This window comes from Podarcis raffonei, chromosome 7 (assembly GCF_027172205.1).
Source record: "Podarcis raffonei isolate rPodRaf1 chromosome 7, rPodRaf1.pri, whole genome shotgun sequence".
NCBI lineage: Eukaryota > Metazoa > Chordata > Lepidosauria > Squamata > Lacertidae > Podarcis > Podarcis raffonei.
In genome coordinates this window covers 46,275,111-46,300,224 of record NC_070608.1, presented here as the reverse complement: position 1 = coordinate 46,300,224, position 25,114 = coordinate 46,275,111, and the positions used below count along the sequence as shown (strand labels likewise).

The window sequence follows — 25,114 nt, the reverse complement described above, 5'->3', positions numbered from 1 at the left end:
TATTAGGGCAGTAAAATTAAAAGAAATCTTGTGAAACTGCCATCAAATGAGAATATTTTCACCAATCCCTTGTTTTGAAGATTTTTTGTTACCTAGGAAATGAATATATTTAGCACTGTCCAAAGTTAACACAGACTTTTCTCAAATTAGGCTGTTGTGGATAATAAAGTGTACACCTTCACCATCAGAATAGAGAAGTGTTAGAGAGCACATGAGGGAAATGTACTTATTCCAAGAATGGATTCCACCACCATGGCATATTCTACACAACATAATTGTGTTATGAGGATATGCATACTGTTTTGTTACCAACAGTATCAAGAGCAGAAAGCATAGAGCTGACAAAGAATCCGAGCAAATGTTATCCAAGATCAAAGAAAGAAAGCCACAGACATGTCGAAAATGACACTCTGAGAAATAATATAGTTTTCTCATTCTAAGAAAGCTCCTTCTTCATTACTAGAAGAAAGCAATTCTGCTTTCTTACTACTGTCACATGACAAGTAGCAGTGGGTTCAAAAGCAAAGGCTACTCACCAGTAACTTGAGTTTTCTGAATGGGTAATGTCCCCCACAGATCCATACTCCTTTGACCTATTGAAATTTAGAAATGAACATTTCACGACTATTTCGATGCGCTGAGGGCTCACTGTGCACTCTAGGAGAAGTGATCTGAATGCTAATAGCAAATAAAAGGGAAGACCTAGACCAAAGTTTCTAATAAAACAGTGGAAAGAAAGAGGGGGGAAATGAATTGCTTTAACAAGAAGAAAATTCCCCTTTTTCTACTTAAATGGAAATTTTATGCCTCTCAATTAAGGATTAAAGAGACTCTACTTTCTAAATGTTCAGGACCCAAGCAATGAAATTCACAGATGAAGGCTCAAAAAGTATAGCCAAGTTACTTTGCAATAAAAGAAAATCTTTAAAAGAACTGGCATTTCTAAAACTATAGATCATGGTTGTTTTTGAAGAAAGAGATATTATTTTCTGTCTGAGTCAACTGTTCACTGCATAACTTCTATTTAAATATATGCATTTCTGATAAATGATACACAGTGTATATTTTCTTACTGTTCACATATTTAGTATTTATAATCAAATTATAACATCATGCTAAATAAATGAAATAAGGAATGAAATATCCATCAGAAAATAAAAATCACTGACAAGGAAATAAACAGATATTAAAATAGCTCCAGGAGGAATGAAATTAATTTTACAAAACTAAAATGTATTAACTAGCTCTAAACATGTATTTATTTCTTCCCCTGCTCTCAAAATGCTCAAGATAGCCTAAACTTCAGGCAGCCATAACAAAATTGTACAACCAGAAGCATCATAACACAATGCTAATAAAATAAACCCCACCCCCAGCCTAGTATATTCTGGGATGTTCAATAGGAGCAACCATCAAGAAAAACGTTTTAGAGGTCTTATTTTTAAAATTAACATACAGCCTCATATTTCCATCCAGTATTTGTGTATCTTAGTCCCTAGTTCCAAACAAATATGCATTTAAATCTATCTTGCTGACTTGAGCAATACTGAAGTGCTCATGGAGCAAGATCAGAGCATTTCTGTTCAATTTATTCTACTAGTGATTTTCTGAATGTTTCAAGTTGTCTGAATGGATGTTGATAAACACCAACCTAACCGAATGTGAAAATATGAAAATGGTCTCTAAACTTCAAATATATTTCTGCCCTTTCTGATAATTTCTACTACAGTTAAAACTAGTTTAATAGCAATCAGAGTTAAGAGATGAAACAAGCAAGCTAAGCTTATCTCTAGGGTCAGTGCCAGATGATTTCATGCTTGAAGACCCTTGTCCAAGACTAGAAAGACTGTGAATCCCAGTGAAATAGGACAAGAAATACTTATAAAGAAATGGTGAGGACAACACAAAGTTCTCTAATTAAAATGAATCAACATTCTGAATTTCCTCCGAAGACAATGGTGATAAGGGAGAAACAGCTATGAATATGAATTGACAAAGTGAAGCTACGTAGCTCTTTATCTGGCTAAATGATGTATATGACATATATGTACTCACAGGTACATATAGAAAGATGAAGATAAGTATTCAGGATACATAATGAAGAAAAGATGTAAAACTAGAACGAATGTGCAAAAATTATACAGAATGCCAGCATTGATCCTGGCACAACTTAGCATCTATGTTTATATTACTCCAGTGGTTGACTCAGCAGTCAGCAGTATATTTAGCTGATATATTTTTGCTTCCAAATCACATCTTTATTGTTTTCTCTCTCCCAGAAATCAGAAAACGTATCTTCTATGATATATTTTATATTGAAATAGAGCTATATTTTTCAGCATTAATGTAATCATATATAAATCATACATGCTCCCAGGCATGCCATCCACATATGGGAGCTTAGCTAAAGAATACAAAACCTCTAGTACAATGTAAAAGGTAAAGGTACCCCTGCCCGTACGGGCCAGTCGTGTCCGACTCTAGGGTTGTGCGCCCATCTCACTTAAGAGGCCGGGGGCCAGCGCTGTCCGGAGACACTTCCGGGTCACGTGGCCAGCGTGACGAAGCTGCTCTGGCGAGCCAGCACCAGTGCAGCACACGGAAACGCCGTTTACCTTCCCGCTATAAAGCGGTACCTATTTATCTACTTGCACTTAGGGGTGCTTTCGAACTGCTAGGTGGGCAGGAGCTGGGACCGAAAGACGGGAGCTCACCCTGCCGCGGGGATTCGAACCACCAACCATGCGATCGGCAAGCCCTAGGCGCTGAGGTTTTACCCACAGTGCCACCCTTTAGTACAATGTAGGGAAGCGCAAATGAAGATGTATATAAGAAAGTGTCAGAAATGAAGGAGACAAATGAGTAGGGCGAACATATTTGGTCCTAGAAGAAAGATGGCTTGAAACTTAAATGAAAAAGTTAACATTGAAACTCATAATTAAATTTAACTGAGATCATATGATTTCTAATGTTTAGGCGGCAAAATGAGCAGATGAGTTACGACAATCACAACTTAATGCCTGCATGAGGCACTCATGAAGCAAACCTGCTGTAACACAAAGATAAAAGAGATGGAATGAGAGAGAGAATTCTTGGTTCCTACCTGAATGACAGGTCTGAGAGTTTAGTGCCACCTTGTGGTCAAAGGGCATGAACAGCAACATCCTACTTGAAGACCTTAAATACCCAAGGGAGAAGGAACAATTGTTCTCACCTGAAAGGTATTTGTCCTTGGATGATCTAAAGTTTTCAAGGTGCCATTCCCTTTTAAAAATGTTTTTTTCAGCTGCCATACTAGGTTTCCTTGTTCCTAAGGTTGGTCTTATGCTCTGCTGTGTACTCAGTGAGCTTTTTCTGGTGCAGTGGTTTGTTGTTGTATAATTTGTGTGTGTTTTTTAAGCTTGCACATGAAGCAAACTGAAGCCTAAGGAGAAAACCATCTACTTTCTCTAAAGTTCAATGTTCCCTGCCTTTGAGCAGTAGGGGGAGCCAAACCCACTTGAACACTTTCAGTCACTCAAAAGATGAGAAAAGCAGTTCCTTTTAAGTCACAGTAATTTTATTTAAGTATCACTCAACCTCTCTGTCTCTCTCTCCCTCCCCCTCCCCCCCCCCTCCCGTATGTGCCCATCTTCAAGTGATTTCCCCTGTTTTTCCATATTTGTTAATGGTTGCTTCCTGTCCTTTTGAGCCTGTTTTCATCATACGTACTAGTGATTTCCAGAAGTACACACTGTATCACCACAAGCCATATCCAACCAATTCATTCAAATAAATGGATTTACATTATTCATGTCCATTTATTTCAATGGATTTAATGTTAGTTGGATTCAATTCACTCTGTGCTTTCCATTTTTATGTGCTTCTTTTCTACAGACATACTGTTGTGTGTTACTGGGCTAAAGGTTATAGGTAGCAAAGAAGCAGAACAATAGACACATTTAACATAGCCACACCCTTACATGTCTGATCAGCAGGCCCGTACTTGGTGCTGGCAGAAAACCACATGGTGATTCCCACTGGGGTAGAGGAAGAGGTAGAGGCAGTGCTGCCTAGAAAAATTATTCTCCCACGAAGCTGAAACTTTTGCAGGCAGGAGCAGTGACAACATACACAGCAGATGCAAATTCTCCCCCACCCTCTCCAAGGCTGGCAGAACCATAAGAAGGAGAAAGTAGCAGAGCATAATCTGGGATAGTTTTGAGATGACGCTGGATCCCAGCTAGGCCATCTGCCTGTACTGCAAAAAAAAAGCTAAGTGGGGGCAAGTTTCAAGGGCATTACAGCAGACAGCTCCCGTTCCTCTTGCTGGAAGAAGATACACAATAGCAGCTTAGGAGGCAACAATGGAGGGCTTGGGGTGGGGAAAGTACAATATCCCAGCATACTGGGCAGGCACACAATTAAACCAAGCATTTTGATTACAGCTCTGTGTGCAGTATCACCTATGAGCACTGAAGTAGCGTCCACAAACAAAACCACAGGGAGGAAAGGAAATCCCCTGTAGTCCCTACCCCCACTCCAAAATCAACTCTAAAGGATTGATAAATACACCCCTGGGTGTCCACCACAGTAGGGAAGACTAATGTGATCGCTTTCTTACACCACCTCAAAAATGTAATGATTCCTCCTGTAGGAAAACCACTACAGTTATCCTCACAAGATTTTGCAGGATTGTTTCTGCCAAAGGATTTTAGGAATGCACACCTAAAACCTTTATTAAATTCTGCCCAGTTTAGAACTCTTTTCTGAGTTCTCAGTAGCAAATGGGAGAGGTGATGAAGCCTTTTTTTCTGGCGCAGACTTGGAACTGACACAAATTGGGCACCCTCCAAAGTACTTTGGACTTAGGTGGACGTTTTCTGAAGTGCTGAATCAGGGTCTGAACAAATCCTCTGGTCAGTGCACATCCCCAATATTATCCCCATTTAAATGTGTTGCCTTCTTCAGTGTAATACCATTTTAAGAATGTACCTATGGTTTTAAAAATCTACATAAAATATTTTTTGCCATAAAAAAGAGCAAAGTATTAAAGATTGGAAAGCACTTTCACACAAAGGGCTAAATAAATGGCTTGTGCATGCTAGAAATAAAACACAGTGTATTAAGCATTACATGGAGGGATATTTACCAACATCAATGATATGACTTATTATCAGGATACTTTGCTGAGAACTTTGATCAGAATGTGGAATAATGCAGCAAAGAGGAGCACAGAGTTATATAATACTGAAGATCAAACTTCCATTAGTAACCAAATACAAGGCAAAATATAAGGCAACAATAAAGCAAAAACCTGGTGAAACAAAGTAGCAATGCATTTTAAGGGTACTACTAACATGTGCATTACTCTTTTTAAGAGAAGTTTGTGTAAAAATGAACATCACCATAGGTACATGAAGAATTCCAGTTGATTATACTGAAAAATAGATGTTTATATAAGACTCTGAACCTCCCCAACCTCCACCAGTTCCTTTGTTGATATGACAGCAAGTTACAATCAGCTAGAAAGGCATAGATGGAAAGGTAAGGTAGATTTGTTATGTCTATTTTAAAGACTTAAAATTGTTTTAGTGCGTTGAATTTTTTATATTAATTATATTTACAAATATAAAAATTATAAGTATGTTATGTTCACAAATTGAATGTTTATTTTAAAAATTAAATCCCATCGTAGAACAATTTGCTCAAAATGCATTAGGATTTTCAAATGACTTCAATAAATCATTCTACATCGATATGAATTCCTGCTGCTTGTTAAACGAAAATAAAGTAAGATTTGCTGCATTTAAAAAGACAGTATCTCAAGTTAGTAAATACCCTTAACTAGGAACCAGATTTAATCAGATTTGTAAGCGGTGAATCTAGTCAACACAGTAATCTTTGGATAGGTGAGTTATTTCATATGCAGACCCTCCTTCTTAAAAAAGAAAGATTTAAACTTTGTCCATTCACATCTCACCTAGCTTTTCCAGACGCATTCTTAACTTTTCTGAATGACTGATTTGCTGAGGACCTTGTGGAAAGAGTTCTGGGGGAAGCACGAACAAAACTGGATGGTGGTGTCTTGGGGATCTTCTTTACTAAATGAGAAACCCATTTCTTTTGATCTTCTTGACAGGGAGCTAACAACAACATATCTCTTGCTGAAGTTACATCATAACTCACTATTAATGAGAAAAAAGAATACTGTTAAATAAAACCAAGATATAATAACAAACATCACCACTGATTGGCTAATGAAAGTATTGAACAAACAACTCTCATTCATTGGAGGTTTTTAATAAGAGATTGGGTGGTTATTTGTCATAGATACTTTAGTTGAGATTCCTGCATTGCAGGGGGTTGGACTAGATGACCCTCAGGGTTTGTTCCAACTCTACAATTATATGATTTTAATAATGTATTATGGTTGGTAGCACTTAGATACATACTTTACAGCAAAGAAATTCATATCTTTCAAAATTAAAACTGCACTACTTAGTTGCTTAGGGACGTGGGTGGCGCTGTGGTCTAAACCACAGAGCCTAGGGCTTGCCGATCAGAAGATCGGCGGTTCGAATCCCCGCAACAGGGTGAGCTCCCGTTGCTCGGTCCCTGCTCCTGCCAACCTAGCAGTTCGAAAGCACGTCAAAGTACAAGTGGATAAATAGGTACCACTCCGGCGGGTAGGTAAACGGTGTTTCCGTGTGTTGCTCTGGTTTGCCAGAAGCGGCTTAGTCATGCTGGCCACATGACCCCAGAGTCACCCGCAATTGGACTTAACAGTCAGGGGTCCCTTTATCTTTACTTAGTTGCTTAATTGGTTAATCAATTTAAAACAGATTACTGATTTAAAAGTTACACAGTCACTCAGCATATTTCAATATATTTTCAAATTACTTTTAATAAAACTTCATATAAACACAAGCACTTGGGTGTCCTCAAAATCAGCTGTGGGGGTTTGGGAGACCCTCCAGAACAGATTTGAGGGTGGGGGCACAAGATGAGAAGAAAAAATGGAAGACCCATTCAGCCAGTGGAATTCCACATGAAGAGCACCAGATACAACCCTTAATCTAATCAACCTAGTTTGCATTGCCCCTGTAATAGAACTGCACTGAATTCGAATATAAATATAGTCACCTTACCTTTACATGGTGCAATTAATTCTTCCTTTTTATCCAAGTGATCTCTATGGCACTTAACATGGCATCGCCTACATTCTACTGCAGGTGGTGGCTTAAATACATGCCAGAGGGGCTTGGCACAAGCCTCACAGTTGGCTGGAAAGTGGTATAATGTTGGGATGAATTCATGACCTTTATGATTCAGAAAGGTTGTCTTCTCTGGTGGCTGAACTGGTTCTGCTTCCAAATCTTTTCGGCACTCACCCTCATTGGCATATAGAATCTGAGCAGAACAAGAAAGGCATATAGTAGTATTTCATACATTTTTCTTCAAAGTTGATAAAGTTTTTTAAAGAAACTACCGTATTTTTCGCTCTATAACACGCACCCGACCATAGCACGCACATAGTTTTTAGAGGAGGAAAATCCGCAGGCATGCCACCCGTAGGCATTCCCTCCATAACACGCACAGACATTTCCCCTTACTTTCTAGGAGGAAAAAAGTGCGTGTTATGGTGCAAAAAATACGGTATGTTCAAATCAATATATGACAGTTGCTGTTACCTGGAATATTTTAGGAATTTCCTCAGTTTCCGCTCTATAGACATCTCCCTGTGTTACTGGTCGCACATGGAACAATTTTCTGAAATCAAATAAACATTGCATTGTTTTAATAATTATATCACAACTAAGCAGATATTAGATTATAATTAATTTCCCTACTGTTTAACATCAGTATCCATTTTGCTACAAGTACATAACATTATTGCATTTCCTACAAAATAAAGAATTATTGAGAAGTGTGCGTATATGTAACAGAGTATAGGTAACAGGAAGATGCAGCTGAATCAGGGATCACAGAAGTGTATCCAGTGGTGTTAATAGGTGTTCATCTAATGTTCACACATACATCTTTGCTGCAGGAAAATGTGGTGTGACATGTGAACATATAAAAGTTGTAGAAATGATGGAGCCACTCTATTCACTAAAGGATTCAACATGCTCAAGTGAACCATTCTTCTGAATAGTTGAGCCTATCCAGTCTGACAAAAACTAAAATGTATCTCTGTATCTAAAGACCCATAAAAATTAAACCTTTTAAATTAGAAAATTCCCTTCTGTTATCTCAAACTGATAATAGAAGTACGTACTCTATATCTAATACCATGGATGGATTAGAATGTTCTCTGTCCTGTTCGTCGTTATAGAACAAAATCTTTCTGCTGCTGACCACAACATACTGAAAAAGAGGGAAAGGAAAAAGACTGTTAATACATAAAAGGCAATTCTATCCACCTCGTCATTTCTCTGGATAAAAAGAGAGGCTGTTCAGGTGTAATGCAAAATCATAGCTTGACTTCTGATCCTAGTTGGCGCAAAGGATAAGTTGCCATATCTCACTCAAACTCAGATAACTATGAACACAAGGGAAGGATGGAAGATAGGGAGCATGGAGTACACAAGCCTGAAATTGGGGGGTGACATGTGAACAACCCCAGAGACAACATTAGTTAATCACTAATAAATTAGGATGAAAACCGATGATGCATATATACTGATTTTTACTCAGTTTAAATTGTTTTCAAAAATATGCAGATAGAATAAATGATAACTAGATGGCCTGGGTTGTTGTTTTTTTGTGCATAAATGGTTTTACATAACCAATTATTTTTCAGCATGTGTGTGTGTCTTAGTAAGCATCAAACATTTTCTACCCATGTGTTGGATGTAAGCGGTATAATTTAATATTTGATTTGGCTTATGCTTCAAAAGAAAATAGAAATCTTATATACCTGCTTCTTCCATCCATGACGTTTTATATTTCCTTTGTTTGGTATTGAAAGCCAGCCCTCCATTCTTGACTCTGTTGGGGGACATATTAGGCAACACTTTAATAACAGAGAACTATAAGAAAATAAATTTCATGCAGCCATTAGCAATTACCAAATAGACTGCTGAAGCAGGAATAAAAGCCACAGCTAAATAAAAAACAGGATTGAAGCATTTTTCATGCTTAGTCACAAATTCATTTTCCATGGCAATAAACCTATTGCATGATAAGCAGCAAAAGGGTTTACAAGGGTAACATCAAATACTGTTTCAATGGCAAAGTTTTGAAACAGCCAGACCAGACTTTGGTCTGAAAATGGTGGTATAGCATGAATCATAGTATTATTAATATTTTTAACATAAATATAATGTAACACTAGGAAAGGGAAGATGAAATACTAAGCATAAACGTATAGTAACTGAAAGCCACAGTTCACAATAAACAAAAAAAGCAGGAGAGCAAACACAAAGTACCCACTTGTCCCATTACTCACAGAAGGTAAGAATAGAAGAGAAATAAATAAGGAATGCAGGAAGAATCAGCTAGATATAAAGAATAAGAGAGAAGCAGTTTATTTAGTTTTCATACAACAGTTTTTAGTCTGTGGTAAGATTCCTACATAATCATATAAAAGGCTAAATAAAGGTTCTCTAAATGCTTATAAAAAGGACTGATGTTTGTAACGCCAAATTTCATTACAAGTAACTGCCAGCTGGTGATATTCTAACCTGGGGCAGGGAGAGAGAACCCTGCCACATGTATCCCAAATTCAGGGTACTGTTTCAGAACCAAGTGTTGACTGAAAAATATTATTACTATTAAATTTATATTCCGCCCTTCATCCACAGATTATAGGGGGGGTGGTTGACAACATAAAAACACAAAATACTAATCATCATCATCTTCACACAGGCAAACACATTTAAAAGTCCATAGATTTTTTAACAGCCAAAGGCCTGGTTAAAGAAGAATGTTTTCACCTGGCTCCTAGCAGTAAAAAAATAATTTTTTACTGGATACAATTTTAATGAAAGGGTACTGGGGCTGAGAGCCAGTGACCTCTGATTACACAGTGAGTCTAGGCTAAAGTGGGACTTTTAAGCCCAGGCTGAGGTTCTTTACTTTCAGCTGTACTCCCCACTGAAACTCTCAACACATTATAAACAAAAGAAATGAACACCGATTCCAATCTGAATTAATTCTTAGTATGCAGAACCACTATCTGGAAAGATGCTTATATATCACGATAGGAAGACAGGAAGAGATAGCAAGCCGCAGTTAGGAATGAAAGCTGCTGCTTTTCAATATGAAGTCCATTAAAGAACACAATACTAACACTATTCATAAATTCTGCTCACACATGAAACCAGCGCATGAGCAGGGCTGTGCCAAGTAGCTGTGCCCCTCAACATCATGTGCGCCAACTAGCCCTGCCCTCTGGCATCTGCACATACAGCACAAATATCTGTGTGGATGGAGCCTTTGTGCACACAACTGACTTCCATGTGGTCTGGAACCCCTCATAACTGAGGTTCAAGATTGTGCTGAATTCTTTGCACGTACAACTGTACACACAAAGGCTTTGTCTCAACATATATTTACACTGTATGCTCAGACACCAGGAGGCAGGAATACTCAGCATACACCAAGTTGGTGCATGAGCTTTTCAGATATTCAGCACGACCTTGCTTCCCATTCACATGTCAAGGTTGGTTTTTTTAGGCGGTATGCGGCAGTACATTGTACCGCCACCTCTTTTTCGTCTCCTCCTCCACCACTTCCCCACAGCCATTTTGGACCAAAGTGGGTCTACCACAAAGTGGCATGGCAAGAGCGGCTGAATTTCTGACCCCTCCATTCCTTGACTAGTGGGCCGCTCCAGGCATGCCACTTTGTGGTAGAGGAGGACTGCTGTGCTCTACTACAAAGTGGCATGGCTAGAACAACCTACACCTCTTTTTCCTCCTTTCCTTGCTGTGTGGGCCACTCTAGCCGCACCATTTTGTGGTAGACCTGCTTTGGTAGGTCACGCCAAAATGCCTCTGGGGGTGGCAGTGGGTGGGAAGCAGTGGCGGAGAAGGAGGAGGCAGGCAAAGGGGTGAGGGGTGGGTGTACCGGCAATTCGTTTTTTTCAAATAAAGCACTGCACATGTCTAACTTCTGAAAAGGGCTAAAGAAGATAAACAATCTGGTGGAGGAGTCAGAAAAGATAGCTGTGTGTTCAGTCTCTAGGAATCCAATCCTAAATGCACTTCACTGGAGACTAGAGATATAGAATCTGACCAGATGCGGTGAATCACATGTAAATGAGCAGAATAACTGTTACATTTTAAAACTTGAACTGTTCACATTACAGATTTTGATGTGAAATTATAATCTATATATTGTTTTTCCTATCTTTCCTTACCTCCGGGTTCCTGTTATATAGGTTTTCCCATTTAATACTTTTTAAATAGAACTGTCAACCAAGTAATAAATGGTAATTAATCCCTCGGCCATTCTGTCTATTAATTAAGATGTTTCATTTTTAGTATTATTATTTTTTGTCTGTGAGTGAGCAGAAAAGACTTGCAATGTGACTTCACCTTCCTGTTCTCCACCCTGCAGCCCTCTGTACCCCCTCAAAGTCTGCTCCAGAGAGTTGGGAGATCCTCCAGAGCAGATTTTGGGGGCATGCAGCGTAAGAAGAGAAATGAAAATGAGTGGAAGTCTGCTATTGTGATGCAGACTTAATTTAATTAATTAATTTAAACAATCAGTTAAAAGACATCTTAAAAGCATAAAATAATATAAACTGACCCCAATTAATTTTGTTATCAAGAATCAGAAAACAATTCAATCTTGATGTGTCAGTTATTTTGATATACAGTAATTGTAAAAGGGGAGCTAAGAAACAGGTGCTTTACAATTGTCAGGGGCTTTATACTTTGCAGTAGTTAGATCATACATATAAATATAATTAAGATTTTGTTAAAATCCATATCACAAAACATAGTATTAAAAGACCTGTAGCTACTTTTTTTTCTACTGCAACAGTACATGTAGGGAAGTGAACTTGTTAATTATTTGTGCAATGAAATATAATCCACAGTAAATCTACTCTAACTAAACAATGATGGTAAATGCAGATATCACATCTACAACCACTGTATAAAAAAATGACAACTTGCAAGCTGCATACTAAAGAATTATCTAAATGGGAATTCAAGCTTTTAAATTTTCTCTATAGAGAAGTATGCAGAGAATTCTGCATCCTGCCTTTAAACCATATTATCCTCTATCTACAAAAGAAATGTAAAATAATAAAGCCAAAGGTTTTTTGTTTTTTTAAAAAAGGTGATAGCTTATCTGTATAGAGAAGAAAGCCTGGTGAACAAGATGCATAAATAGTAAGCAAAACATCTATGCCTCTTACCTATAACATTCCCATCAGTGTCATCTGGCGGAAGGCTGGCAACACTAGTTGAGTCCATGCCTAGTTGTAAGTCATTAATTTTACTGCGCAGTTGTTCTATATCACTTTCCTTGCTATCCAACTGCATCTGAAGTTCATTCTTATGGGCAGACTCTTCCGCAATTTGCTGTATTCAGTAGAAAATGTGGGGAATATTATTTGTATGAACTAATTTGTTAAGAACATGAGATATTAAAATTCAAACTGAGCCAAACAAAATGTTCATTACTTGCAGATCTATCATCACAACCTTGCAGAAACAAAATTATTTACTAGTATACAATATCATCACTGGCCAGTTTCAGTCTCTTAAATGAGAGATTTTCCAGTTTTTGGTCAGGTTTAACACCAGTTTTGGCATATAAACTGCCTTGGTTGCTCTGTTAGATTAACTTTGTCCTGCTACTTCCTCGTGCATGACAGTAATCATTTGAAAACTCTTTAGTTGAACAATGTACTCCACAGAAGAGTTTAGACAGACAAGCGGAGTCCTGAACACCATTTTATTCTCATATATGTTAGCTTTTAAGCAGAAAACCATCAGTGAATGTATTTGACAGGACTATATAAACCCAAATGAAAAATTCTTACCGCTTGAATTTCATTAAGCTCCTTCTGGTATTTTATTACCATCTGATTAAATTTCTCTTTTTCTTGGTTAAGTTCCAACTGTAACTTCCGATTTTCCTTCTCTTTTTTCTTGTAGTCTTGCATGTTTACTTTCTTTCTATCTAGCTTAAAATCTTTGCGATTCATAATTTCAGCCAGTTTGTTGACAGCCTGTTATGTATCAAACAAATATGCAGAAATTTGAATAGACATAAAAAAATAAGCACATATATGGTCCCCAACCTCTTGGAATTATTCTAACCAATGATAACATTTGAGTCTTGCTCACAAATTAAACATTTTATAAAGCATTATCAATTAGTGAAATAAATATATGGATCTCATATATTTCTATGGGTCTAAGCCATTTAACCCATTATTCTTCTCGAACTATGTAGGGAAATCCTACCATAGCATGACCCTATAAACATAAGTGGTTGCCTTATGCTGAACTAGCCCATTGGTCCATTTAATCCAACATTGTCTACAGCACTTCCCAGCTTTACTACCAGAGACCCTTTAACCAGTTCAGTTCTGCAGGAACAGAGAACTAAAGTCTGTGCTTTACAATGCCACAAAGCAGCCAGCCTTGTGGTTTATTTTGATGCCCAGAGAGATTTGCCTAAGCTCCATTTTACAGATACAGAAAAGGAACTGAGGAACTCTGGTTCCGATTGTTACTTTTCATACTGGTTGTTAAAATGTTCATTTATTTGATATTTTATGTAATTGTCTTATTGTGATGATTGCTTATGATTTTTATATTTTGGACAAAGTTTAACCTTGATAACACATTTTGTAGGACCACAGCTAAGACGAATGGGGAAATGCTGTGGGTGTATAATCATAACTGAAACCTTTCATCCTTGTTTGTAGTGAAAACAGCAAAACATATGAAGGGCTAATAAAATCTTTCAGAATGTAGTTTAACACAGCATCAAAAGAAAAGACAAATACCTGTGTTTTAAGGGTTCTTTCAGTGTTCAAGTTCTTTTCATACTGCATTTTTATGGTATTTATTTCTTCTTCTTTCTTCAATATATAATCTGTTGACAATATTCAGAATTAAGGTTAAGCAAGGCCTTTTATGACATCGAAATAACTGCACCTTACTTGGTTCCCTCCCCCATCAATCATTATTTAATTTTTATTAATGTAACCAAATGGTTATGCCAGTGCATATTCATTCTGGAATGATTCAATATTTGTACTCTTAGGATGATTTAGTCAGACACCACCCTATTTATTGTTTTATGAGAAGCTTTATATCCCACCTTTCCACTAAGATGAGTCACATAAAAACAAAGCAATCAATAAAAAAAAAACAAATTTCAATTACAAAAAGGCAGAACACAATCAAATTATGGATTGGTATGGTGCCTAAATGAAATTAGAAGAAACTATTCTAGATATTATATAAAAACTAAGACCTCAGAAAATTACCATCTAGGATGGTAATTGAGAAATTTAAGTACACTTTTTTCATAACTCAAAATCTTTTTAATAGAAACAATTTAGATCAGGGGTGGGTAACCTGTAACCTCCTGAATGTTACCCATGCTGACAGGGGCTCATGGGAGTTTTAGTCCAGCCATATTTGGAGGGCAAAAGGTTAGCCACCCCTGATTTAAATGATACTGCCAATAATTCTTCTTAAACATCTTCATTTATAATAAAGAGCATGGCTCCTCCATACCTCAAACTCTAACAGTTAGATTTCCAACTTTTAGCTCATGTTCTAGCAGAACAGAGATTGTTAAACTGTATACTTTACTGCAGAGGACATACCAGGCCAGTTCTAGACTTGCCTACAGAAGAAGTCCACCAGCAAAAAGGGACACAAACAACAGAATACAGCCATCTCACAAAGGTCAAGAGCAACAGCTAACACCAGGGGTCTGCAACCTAAGGCCCATGGGCCACAAGCGGCCCAAGGGGGTCGTTTAACTGGCCCACAAGCTGCCCCTGAACCGAGCCGCAAGGACTCGCTTCCGCAGCGCCGGAATCACATCTGCACAGACACAGGCACCGAAAATCACGGGCGCACTCTCATGCGTGTGCGCGATCCAGCCCACAGAGGGATCTCCACTGGAGTGAACTGGCCCAGGTGAGGTAAACCTTGCCAACCCCTGGCTAACACCAAAGACCACCTCGGACAAAGGCAGGAAATAGACTGGAGTTGAGGACTTCAAGTCACTTACAGTACTTCCTCAACTTGGTGCATTTCCTGCCTTCAGACACTAGGAGCCCTTCTGTTTGTGGAAAGAGATGTTTGGACCTAACCCACTGAAAAAAGAACTGCTCTCCATGTCTAAAAGACTTTGATATATTTCAAAATTAATCTTTTATGGCCATTGATATGGAAATTATCACATACCTTCCTCCAGTTTCTTAATCTTCTCATTTAGTTCAGAATTTTCTTTTGTTAGAAATGCCACATCCTTGGTTAATGTATTATTTGTTTCTTCAAGCTAAGCAAGACAGGGGGAAGGCTTTGTTAAACCACTGACATCAATATTACAAACACTTGACCGGTAACAATTTGTCATCTCATAATTTATCCTTTTAAAAATCTGGACTAGTTTCTGCAGATCTTTTCTCTACTAGACATATTTTGTGATGTGCGAAAAGATCACATACAGTGCTTTGCTATGTAAAGAAACTTTAGAAAACTTAACACTGATTCAAATACAGTGGTACCTTGGTTTTCGAACCTAATCCGTTCTGGAAGACCACACGAGTTCTCAAAACTCAAAATGGAAGCCTCAAAACAGAAAACTCAAGACGGAAGCTGCATTTCCCGTTCGACTTCCAAGGTGTGTTCAAAAACAGAAGCCTTTACTTCTGGGCAGCAGCATTTACGCGTTTACGGCGTTCGAGTTCCAAAATGTTAGTCAACGGAGACAGTCAAAAACCGAGGTACTACTGTATGTCAAGGCAAGGGAACTGCCAGGAACTAGCAGGATGCGGACAAGTGTGCACTGGGCGGGGGAGGGGGGAGTGGATGGAGTCTGACTAGGGCAAAGGGGAAAGTTATTTGTGGGGACCTGTACCAACCAGGAAGAAAGAGTCAAAGGCAGAGGAAGCTTCAGAGCTAGAGGGAGAGGAAGAAAAGACAGGTCAGGCAAGTGAAGGGCTGGGTGCTTCCCACCCTCTTCTGCACCAATGTCTCCCCAAACCAGGAGAGAACTGAAGCAGGAAGAGCAGAGGCAGCTCACACACAGGTATAGTATCCAGTAGTGTGTGCATAGCCTGTTGGGGAAGATAAATAAGCTGGTGGAAGAGGCATGGTCCCTCTTGCTGCAACTGCTCCACAAGGCACAGACCTGGGAATAGCTGCCTAGACACTAAACAGGTGTGTCATGTACCATATTTTTCCATGTATAAGACTATGTTTCCCCCCCTTAAAAATAATGTCAAAAATGTGGGGGCATCTTATACACGGAGGCCATCTCCCCCCATTTTCTTAAATCGAAGTTCCCCAAAATAGGGGGAGTCTTATACATGGGGGGGGCTTATAGATGGAAAAATACGGTACTTTTTATGACTGAGGAGCACCCCTGACAGCTCGGACACATATGTAAAGCATGGAATGGCTTTTCCTATAATTTCAATGAAGGAACCAGTTTGCATATGTAGCCCTTTGTATGTATGCCTCAGCTCCCTTTACTGAAATCAGAAAGTTAGCCTTACCATGAAGTGCCCTTATGTTCAGTGGGAAATGGAAGCACACATGAAGGGGTTAATTCTCTCTGAGGCAGGGTCAAGACTTGAAAAGCACTACTGGCTGGCTGGAAGGGAGTTAACCCTGTTATGTGTTCTCCATTCTCCACTACGGAAAACAGAACTTCCAGTGCACATCAGAGCAATACATACCTCTGGAATAATATTTTAAAGCAGTATAAAATAGAGGATTCAAATATGTTTTTGATACAAGATAGCAAGATATGTTGTAATGTGTTTATTGCACAGTAACTTACTCGGCTTACAATATTATCCTTGTCGGCAATTTCTTGTCTGTTTCGTGATGCGGCTTTCTTGCTCTCCTGAGTCAATTCAAAATACTGCTCCTCAAGGAGAGCTCGGGCCAACTGCTCAGATTCAGCTTTTGTTTCAGCCAGATCTAACTGTGCAGCAAGAGTTTCTCTACAACAAAAAGTTAATATTTTTTCCAAAGTAGTAATGTGTAGTGTTTAAAGACTAAGATTGCAGAGAACCAGTCACTATCTCCCAGGCTAACCTATCTCATAGAGTTGTTGTGAAAACAAAATGGGGTGGAATTATATTTGCTACCTTGAGCTCCTTGATGGAAAGGTATGGAATAAATGTAGCATATAAATTATACATACTTTTTCCAAACAAAATATGAGCCATGTTGTCTTTTTAATAAAACACAATAAAACAAAAAGTCTGTTCCAGACAACATAGGTCCTATTGCAGGGGGAAAGAGCAAGGTCTTTTTCTCATGTCCCTCTGTATGTTACAATCATTAGATACTTGTATTTTTTATTTGCTTGCAGAACTAAAATTTGTGTCAACATATACTGTGTCCACAGTATTCTAGAATATGCTGTTCTGCTCTACTAACTTGGGAGTAAAAACAAATAAAAATGTACAGTTTTTACTCAAGTACAACCTTGTATACCTACACTTCTAGCATATGTAATGTCCTACTATTTTATGAAGATAACATTTTATTTCTAGGCAAAATTAAAAACACACTGTATGCATTCTCGTGAGAAACATGAAGCAGAAATGTCTCCACAATTAGAGGGGCTGAGTACATGCTTCACTTTCTAATTAAAATAAGCAGGTGCTTAATAATGGAGAGATTGTGCTTCTATCATTTACTTACTTTTCATTTTGTAATTCCTGTATTTTTTTCTGGGTTTCTTTATTCTTCTCCTCAATTTCTTCTTTAAGTTCTTTAACCTGAGTTTTGTATAGAGTCTGCAAATTAAAAAATCAAACCCAAATCTATCATATTGTGCTCAATAATATGTCTAACCATTCAGACATTCTTTATTACAGGACACAATGTTGCATGTGTAATAGAAAATACTGGCACATTATTTTCTACTTGCTGCATATTTTTCTATCATTCTGAACATTTATTAAACACTTTTCAGGTATTGTCAGGGATTTGGGCAGAGGAGGAGTAGTGGTGGAAACCGCCTCCCCATCCTGACCCTTCCAGGGAGGAGGAAGAGGAAGACACTGTAGATTTACAACTGTGGTTTGCAGGAGGTCATAGCTCAGGGACAGATGGGGGGGCGGGAGTTGGGAAATAATGGGAGAGGAGAAGCAGGCAGCTGGCTGACACGTCACTAGAAAGCATTCTAGACCCACCATCTCAAAGACCCCAGCAAGCCTTAAAAGTAGGAGAGCAAAGAGCTCAAAGACAAAGGGCACATAGCGACACCCGTAGAGGAGATGATGATGATGACGAAGAATGAGGAAGTGGGAGAGAAGGTGGGTGGAGATTCCTTCGGGACAATACCATTATCCAAGAGGCTGGGTTCTATAGCCTCCCTCTGTAAAGTTTGAAATAAAAAAGGGCTTTTAAAAAACTTCTCCTTGTCTTCATCCTTCTCTAAGCAATCAGCTGGGAGTCGCTGACAGCACCCTGACAGGTATAGGCAATATCTCAGAGAGGTTTAAAATATGATTAAACAAAGCAATAAAGCAAGCAACACAGAACAAGTCTATAAATTCCTATAAAATCATAACCTTCACCAGAAACTACAATGATATGCTCCAATGTGAGTTAAGTCAGATGCATCACTGCCCAGTCTAGTGCATGGAAGGCTTCCAGGTGAAGGGGCAACAATCTGGTTCCTTCCTACCTGTAATGTGGACTTCCATGGTTGTGTTGTCTATCCATATTTGAACATCAGAGATGAGCAATGTGTGGGTGAGGTGTTTCAGCATCAGGTGGGCAACTCACAGCTCCAGTCACTTGACAAGAATGCTGGGCTTCTGGCCTGGTCCTCCTGCTCTGGATATGCTGGCCCCCTAGTGGGTTTTCCAGTTCCTGGGGCTAGCATCCATTGTGATAGGGGTGGTAGGTTCTTTAGGGGAACCCCTGCTATCAGGTGCACTGGAGTTGCCCCACCACCCAAAGGGCCATTTGATGTAGGCCACCAGGAGGATCTGACAATGTCTACAATTGGCTATGATGTCTTTGTATAGTAGGAGGGTCAGGAGTGGTGTCTGGCCCATGGTGTGATCCCTATAACTAATGCCATCAAACTCAACAGCTGAGCTAACATCATTACATATGATATCCTTAGCAGAAGTCAGCAAATGACCACCCTGATTTTGATGGCTCCCAAGTGCTACATCCCAAGGGATGTAGTTGCTTTTTGTTGCATTGACTACAAAACTGTGGCCCTTGAGGGTTGCTAGCACTATCTGCACATTGTCTTCCACTTCTGTCTGTTTTTCCTGTCCTTATCATTACCTCTTTACCCATTTTCCCTCCCCAGGCCTGACACCCAGGCACAAACATTATATGAAGCTAATATAGAAAGTCACTACTATTGGGATTATACAATGTTACCATATCATCACTCAGAAAAATTGCTTGTGTAATGTACAAGTGGACAGCTTACAGAAAAGTACTGTTCGGCTTCTAGTTGATCTTGCAGTTCACGCATCTGGCCTTCATTCCCTCTGTACTGCCTTTGAGAGGAGAAAAATAATTAAGAGCATTGTACATATTAACCAAAGACCTGCTGGCAACATATTAGCTGGTAAATTTTAACCCACACAACCCTCTCTATCCCATCCCCACATTAGCTAGTCAATCAGCAGACTTCTGCTCACCACCACCAAATTAAAAAAATCTCTCATTTTTGACATTACATTCAAATTCCTAATACACATTCAAATAAAATACTTCTCAACTGAAGGAGTTTATACAATAAACTATCAATCATCAAGTGCTGGTTAATCAAGTAACTAAACATCCAAGTTGTGCATGAAGTAGGAAATAAGCCTTTAGACAGCTTAAACTTCTGAAGGGGTTTGTCTTACTCCAAGGTTTTAATTTAAGGTTATACGTTCCCGCAAATCAATTTCAGCTGAAACTTCAAACTGGAACAAGTGCTTCGTTTTGATTAGTTCATTTGCAAGACAACTAGAAAATAAGCAGTGCACTTCTGCCTAAAAGACAAACAATCCCTGTGGCATCTACTTTTATAGCATTAACCTGTACAGAATGTACTTTAATCAGACCCTATCACACAGAAAGAGCTCTGCATATGAGCATGATGCTCCTGTGATCATATAAACAGATATTACTAAACAAAGATTTTCATGTACTGAAATGAATGCATATTTGAATACAGAAAAGCACTCAGTAAGATTTGTAACATTATGGGGTGAAGCAGCTGATTCTAAATTGAGTTTACTTACTTTGCCAGTTGAGCCAACTCAAATTCTGCTAATCTCTTCGCTTCCAACAATGTGTTGATCTCCTGTTTTAGCTGCTTCTCAGAACTTTTTAAGTTATCTGCCTCTATAGCATGAATCTTCAGGTCATTCTGTGCCATCACTCTCTTATTAATCTCATGCTCCAGCTGAAGTGTGATATTCTTAACCTAACCGCACAATAAAATATTTTAGCCAATAGAAAAGGCTTTCTGGTTTCTTTAAAAGTAGTAATATTTCATAAATAAGTTAATGTCAGCATTTAAACATGTTTTTTTCTTTATACAGCAGCATTCAATGCAGTATCAAAAGCTGCTTTTGAAAGTGTGTTCAGGTTTGAAAGCAGTTTGCCATCACACACACAAGACTTGAACACTACACAAGCCTCTGCACGCACACACAAACTGCCTTGATCATGCAAAACAAGTTGTGTGGTTGCCTAAGCTGCCTTTATGTCCATGTACAACAGAATGTACAGCAACATACAGAATTTCTTTACAAAGAAGGCCATCTTCCTCAATTCTAAATTGAGGAAAAACCCCATGATTTCCCCATGATTTCCCCCACAATACAGCAAAAGAAAGGTCCTACTAATTTTATAATAATCATTTCTCTATGTATTTCCAATTTCATTAGCATATTTTGTAGCAAAGCTTTGTAGTGCAAAATACATGGCACGTTGAATCCAAATTGTATGAACTGAGAAAACATTTCAAATTACAACACTAATTTGGGGGGAAATGAATTCAGAAATTGGATTTGCATCCACATGCAAAAGCGGAGGTTTGAGGAGTTTCCTGCTTAAAGGGATATGAAGAAAGTTAAGTTTTCTTAAGTACTTCAAACTTATAGCAACTAAAGCACATTTTATTACCTCATCTTCTAGTCTCTCTTTCTGTTCACTAAGGTGCTCCAGCTTCTGTTGAGATTGCTTCAAGTCAAAGTCTAGCATGGAACATTGCTTTTCAATCTGGACTATTCGATTTTCTGCCTTCTCTCTTGCTGATCGCTCTTCTTTCACCTTTTTTTCAATTTCTAAAGGACCAAAAATAGTACATCATTAAAAAAATTCCAATAAAAGAATTTTACGCAGGCTGCTCTGCATACTAAATGGGCAGAGCTTCCACATTTGCAGTGGTACCTGACCAGACACCCTACACTGTCTACAGACATTGGCCAATTAGTTACAATAATCTGATGTGGGCGGTGGTGGGGAGGCGAGACTTAGGTGGTATAAGCAGATACTAAAACTGTCCAGAATTATTATATGTACTGGCAGTTTCTTCCTTGACTATTAGCCCCATCACCGCTTCTGTACTACCATGGGCAGTAAGACTTAGCACTCAAAACTATCTGCAAGTAGTGAGGAATAATAAACTATTTCAACACTCATGAGGACAGTGAAGATACCCGACTGACAAGACATCTTAGTAATCTACAAAAAATTGCCAAATGTTTGAATGTGAGTGGAGGTGTGCTGAATTAGACCAGAAGTTCATCTAGCCTAGCATCCTGTTTCCCACACTAGCCAATCAGAAGCACCATGAGAGCAAGAGCCCTCTCCCCGTGTTGTTCCCTGGCAACTGGTATTTAAAGACATGCTGCCTCTAATCCTGGACTTAGCATGCAATGACTAAATGACTTGTAGCCACTTACAGATTTATCTTCCATGAATTTGTCTATTCCCCTTAATAACATAAGAATGGCCACCAGTAGAAGCTCATCCACTCCAGCATCCTGTTCTTACAATGGCCAACCAAATTTCTATGGGAACTCCACAAGCAGGATCTGAGTGCAACAGCACTATCCCCATTTGTGAGTCCCTTATGATCCAGCTGCATTGCTGGCTATACCACATATTGTAATTGTGAATTATGTAATTTAACTTAAGACAGTTTATGGAGAATCACTGTATGTCTCATTCATAGTGTTCTTTATCTATTCAAAGGGGCCCTAAGTAGATATTTTATTTTTATTATTTTATTAATTTATTTATTATGTTTGTGTAATAAAATTTGTTTGTGTCTCTCTCTCTCTCTCTCTCTCTCTCTCTATATATATATATATACACGTGTGTGTGTGTGTGTGTGTGTGTGTAATTTGTATAATGATAAAACTAGTGATGACTGTGAGGAAAAAACAAGTAATACTTGTGTGCTAATACTGTTAGAAACATACTTTCCATTTCAGCACTGTTTTATTGAGCATTTCACTAGGACTACTTCCACAGGCAGCATTTTGTTTAATGATTGGATAGGAAAGAGACATTTGAAGGCACACAAGTCCAATTTGTGCCTTTCTCCTACTGACTTACAAGTAACATTGCAGCTGTTGTTTCTTTATTATATACGTAACTGGCATGTTTATCCTGTAATTATCCAAAGGAAAAATATACAAACAATTAACAGTAATTTAACCTTGGACATGATCTTCCCTGTGAGAAGGAAGAAAAGAGTGAAGGAGGCAGGTTAAGTCAACATCATGGCCTGCTCCAGTTGGACTCTAGTTACTTATTTGTTTTAGTATTTTAAAACTGTAAACATGCCTTGGGAGGAAGACAGTATATACATGCTATATGAACAAACAAATGCTATAAAAACTTACCACACATTGCAACTGACTTGGCCTCTTCTATTGACTGGTGCTTGTCAGTTAAACGAGCTTTATTTATATTATGCTCATTTACTTCTTGCTCTAAACGCTGCTGTAATATTTTGAGTTTGTAGTTTAGATCAATTTCTAAATTATTCTTTTCCTGTAAGATATTTTTATAAGCTGAAGTTAGGTTAAGAACACCATACCATCCTTAATCTAAAAAAATTTTCAGATTTCATGACACTCAATAGCTTTTTGTCATCCCATCTGCCTCAGCTTTCTTTTTTTTTAACTGAAAATATGATAATGAACTGCTACATTGAAAGCGAGTGACAAAGTGATACACACACATACTTTTAGCACACACAATCCACAAATATTTATGACTGAGGACACTTAGAATTTCACAAATGATTAACAGCTCTGCCCTGTGCTGGTGTCTCTTTATCTGCAGTCAAGTCACAAGTTATTTGTAAATGTATTTTTGAATGCCATGCTTGAGTTTCTCTGTATTATCCTCCCCCAAAGTGTAGCCATGGGCTTCCCACAATCCATCTGGGGACCACAGCTCATGAAAGGATGTTTTACCCTTTCCCCATGCACCGTTTCCCCACTAAACCTACTTTGTCCCTAGAAGCTTTGGTGGGGTGATTTTTCAGTGCACTGATGGCAGCGGAGGAAGGGTTAAACCACCTATATTACAAGTTCTGATAGGAATTGGGATCACTTCATCTGCATTTGGTTAATATATATATATTGACAACCACAAGCACTGATTCAAGATGCACCCCAAGTAATTTTACTCCTAGGACTTTGCCTCTTCAATTCTGCTATGCTTAGCCACCCAAAAACTCTTGCTGTAACATCTCTCATCTTACTCCACTTTTTGCAGAAAGCTTTTGGTTTAATCCTTTAATCCTCACCCATAAATGAATCAAACATTCGCTTTTCCCTACCTCTAACTATCAAGATACAGACTTAAAGTCCTTTAGGGTCACAGTCTGTCCTTTTTCCCTATAATACTTGGTGAAAATATATATACATTGATGGTATCATAGCAATAAAAACAACAATAGATGCATTGGTATCAATGCCACATTTCTATCACCCTTAAAAGCTTGATCCACAACTATATAAAAAATATTACATGAGCCAACGTATTCCCACTCACATCAACTGAATTAAACAAACAAATTCAAACACAGCGGCTTAATTTAGATCTTATAAAATCATCCTATCAATCACATTCGCATGCTGCTTTTTATAGATTTTTAGAAATATGCATCTGTATTCCAAGAAACAAGAAATTTATGCCTCATTGTTTTAATGATCTTACCTTTTCAGAATGATTAAGCATGTCCTGGGCCTGCTTTCTTTCTTCTTCCACTCTTTCAAGATTGTTCTTTAAACCTTTGATTTCTTCTTGTAAAGATGTAACCCGAGCTACATAAACAATTAAATAGTATAATCTGCCACAGTACTTGCACACAAAACCGAAACTATGATTTACCCACATAAAGCTCCTAACATACATCAGAGGTCGTTGGTTAATTAAAAAAGAGACAGTGTTTCTAATGTTAGTGTTACGCTCTCAACGTGGATTAAAATTCAGTACAGTGCTACCTCTGTTTAAGAGCAGTCCTGTTTACGAACTATTCGGTATACGAACTCCGCAAAACAGGAAGTAGTGTTCCAGTTAGGGAACTTTACCTTCACCTCTGTCTACGAACGGAAGCCGAACAGTGGAAGGGCACCGGCGGCGGGAGGCCTCATTAGGGAAAGCGCACTTCGGTTTAAGAACGGCTTTGGTTAAAGAACGGACTTCCGGAACAGATTAAGTTCGTAAACCGAGGTACCACTGTATTGAAAGCACACTGAATTCATACATATATTTGATCAAAACAAAAATGAAGGCACTACAGTGGTACCTTGGTTTAAGAACAGCTTAGTTTATGAACAACTTGGATTAAGAACGCTGCAAACCTGGAAGTAGGTGTTTGGGTTTGTGAACTTTGCCTTGGAATAAGAACATGTTTTGCTTCCTGTTGAGTGTCTTCCATTTGTAAATTGAGTCCCTTGCTG

General features: G+C 38.4%; 1 protein-coding gene across 2 annotated transcripts in view; it reads right to left on the bottom strand.

Annotated features, from left to right (window-relative positions):
- ROCK1 (Rho associated coiled-coil containing protein kinase 1) overlaps positions 1 to 25,114 on the bottom strand; it is a 60,040-nt gene that overhangs the window by 5,471 nt on the left and 29,455 nt on the right. The window contains exons 17-33 of one of the 2 annotated variants that reach the window (XM_053396416.1): positions 24,369 to 24,475; positions 23,042 to 23,192; positions 21,312 to 21,472; positions 20,423 to 20,607; positions 19,618 to 19,687; positions 17,859 to 17,953; positions 16,984 to 17,149; positions 15,381 to 15,474; positions 13,961 to 14,049; positions 12,986 to 13,174; positions 12,356 to 12,521; positions 8,903 to 8,973; positions 8,261 to 8,349; positions 7,674 to 7,752; positions 7,131 to 7,392; positions 5,963 to 6,167; positions 537 to 593 (exon numbers count right to left, since the gene is read on the bottom strand). In XM_053396416.1, coding sequence (XP_053252391.1) covers positions 537 to 593; positions 5,963 to 6,167; positions 7,131 to 7,392; positions 7,674 to 7,752; positions 8,261 to 8,349; positions 8,903 to 8,973; positions 12,356 to 12,521; positions 12,986 to 13,174; positions 13,961 to 14,049; positions 15,381 to 15,474; positions 16,984 to 17,149; positions 17,859 to 17,953; positions 19,618 to 19,687; positions 20,423 to 20,607; positions 21,312 to 21,472; positions 23,042 to 23,192; positions 24,369 to 24,475 — 2,236 coding nt within the window. The remainder of the gene's footprint in view (positions 1 to 536; positions 594 to 5,962; positions 6,168 to 7,130; positions 7,393 to 7,673; positions 7,753 to 8,260; positions 8,350 to 8,902; positions 8,974 to 12,355; positions 12,522 to 12,985; positions 13,175 to 13,960; positions 14,050 to 15,380; positions 15,475 to 16,983; positions 17,150 to 17,858; positions 17,954 to 19,617; positions 19,688 to 20,422; positions 20,608 to 21,311; positions 21,473 to 23,041; positions 23,193 to 24,368; positions 24,476 to 25,114) is intronic. The other variant, XM_053396417.1, reaches the window with a different exon arrangement.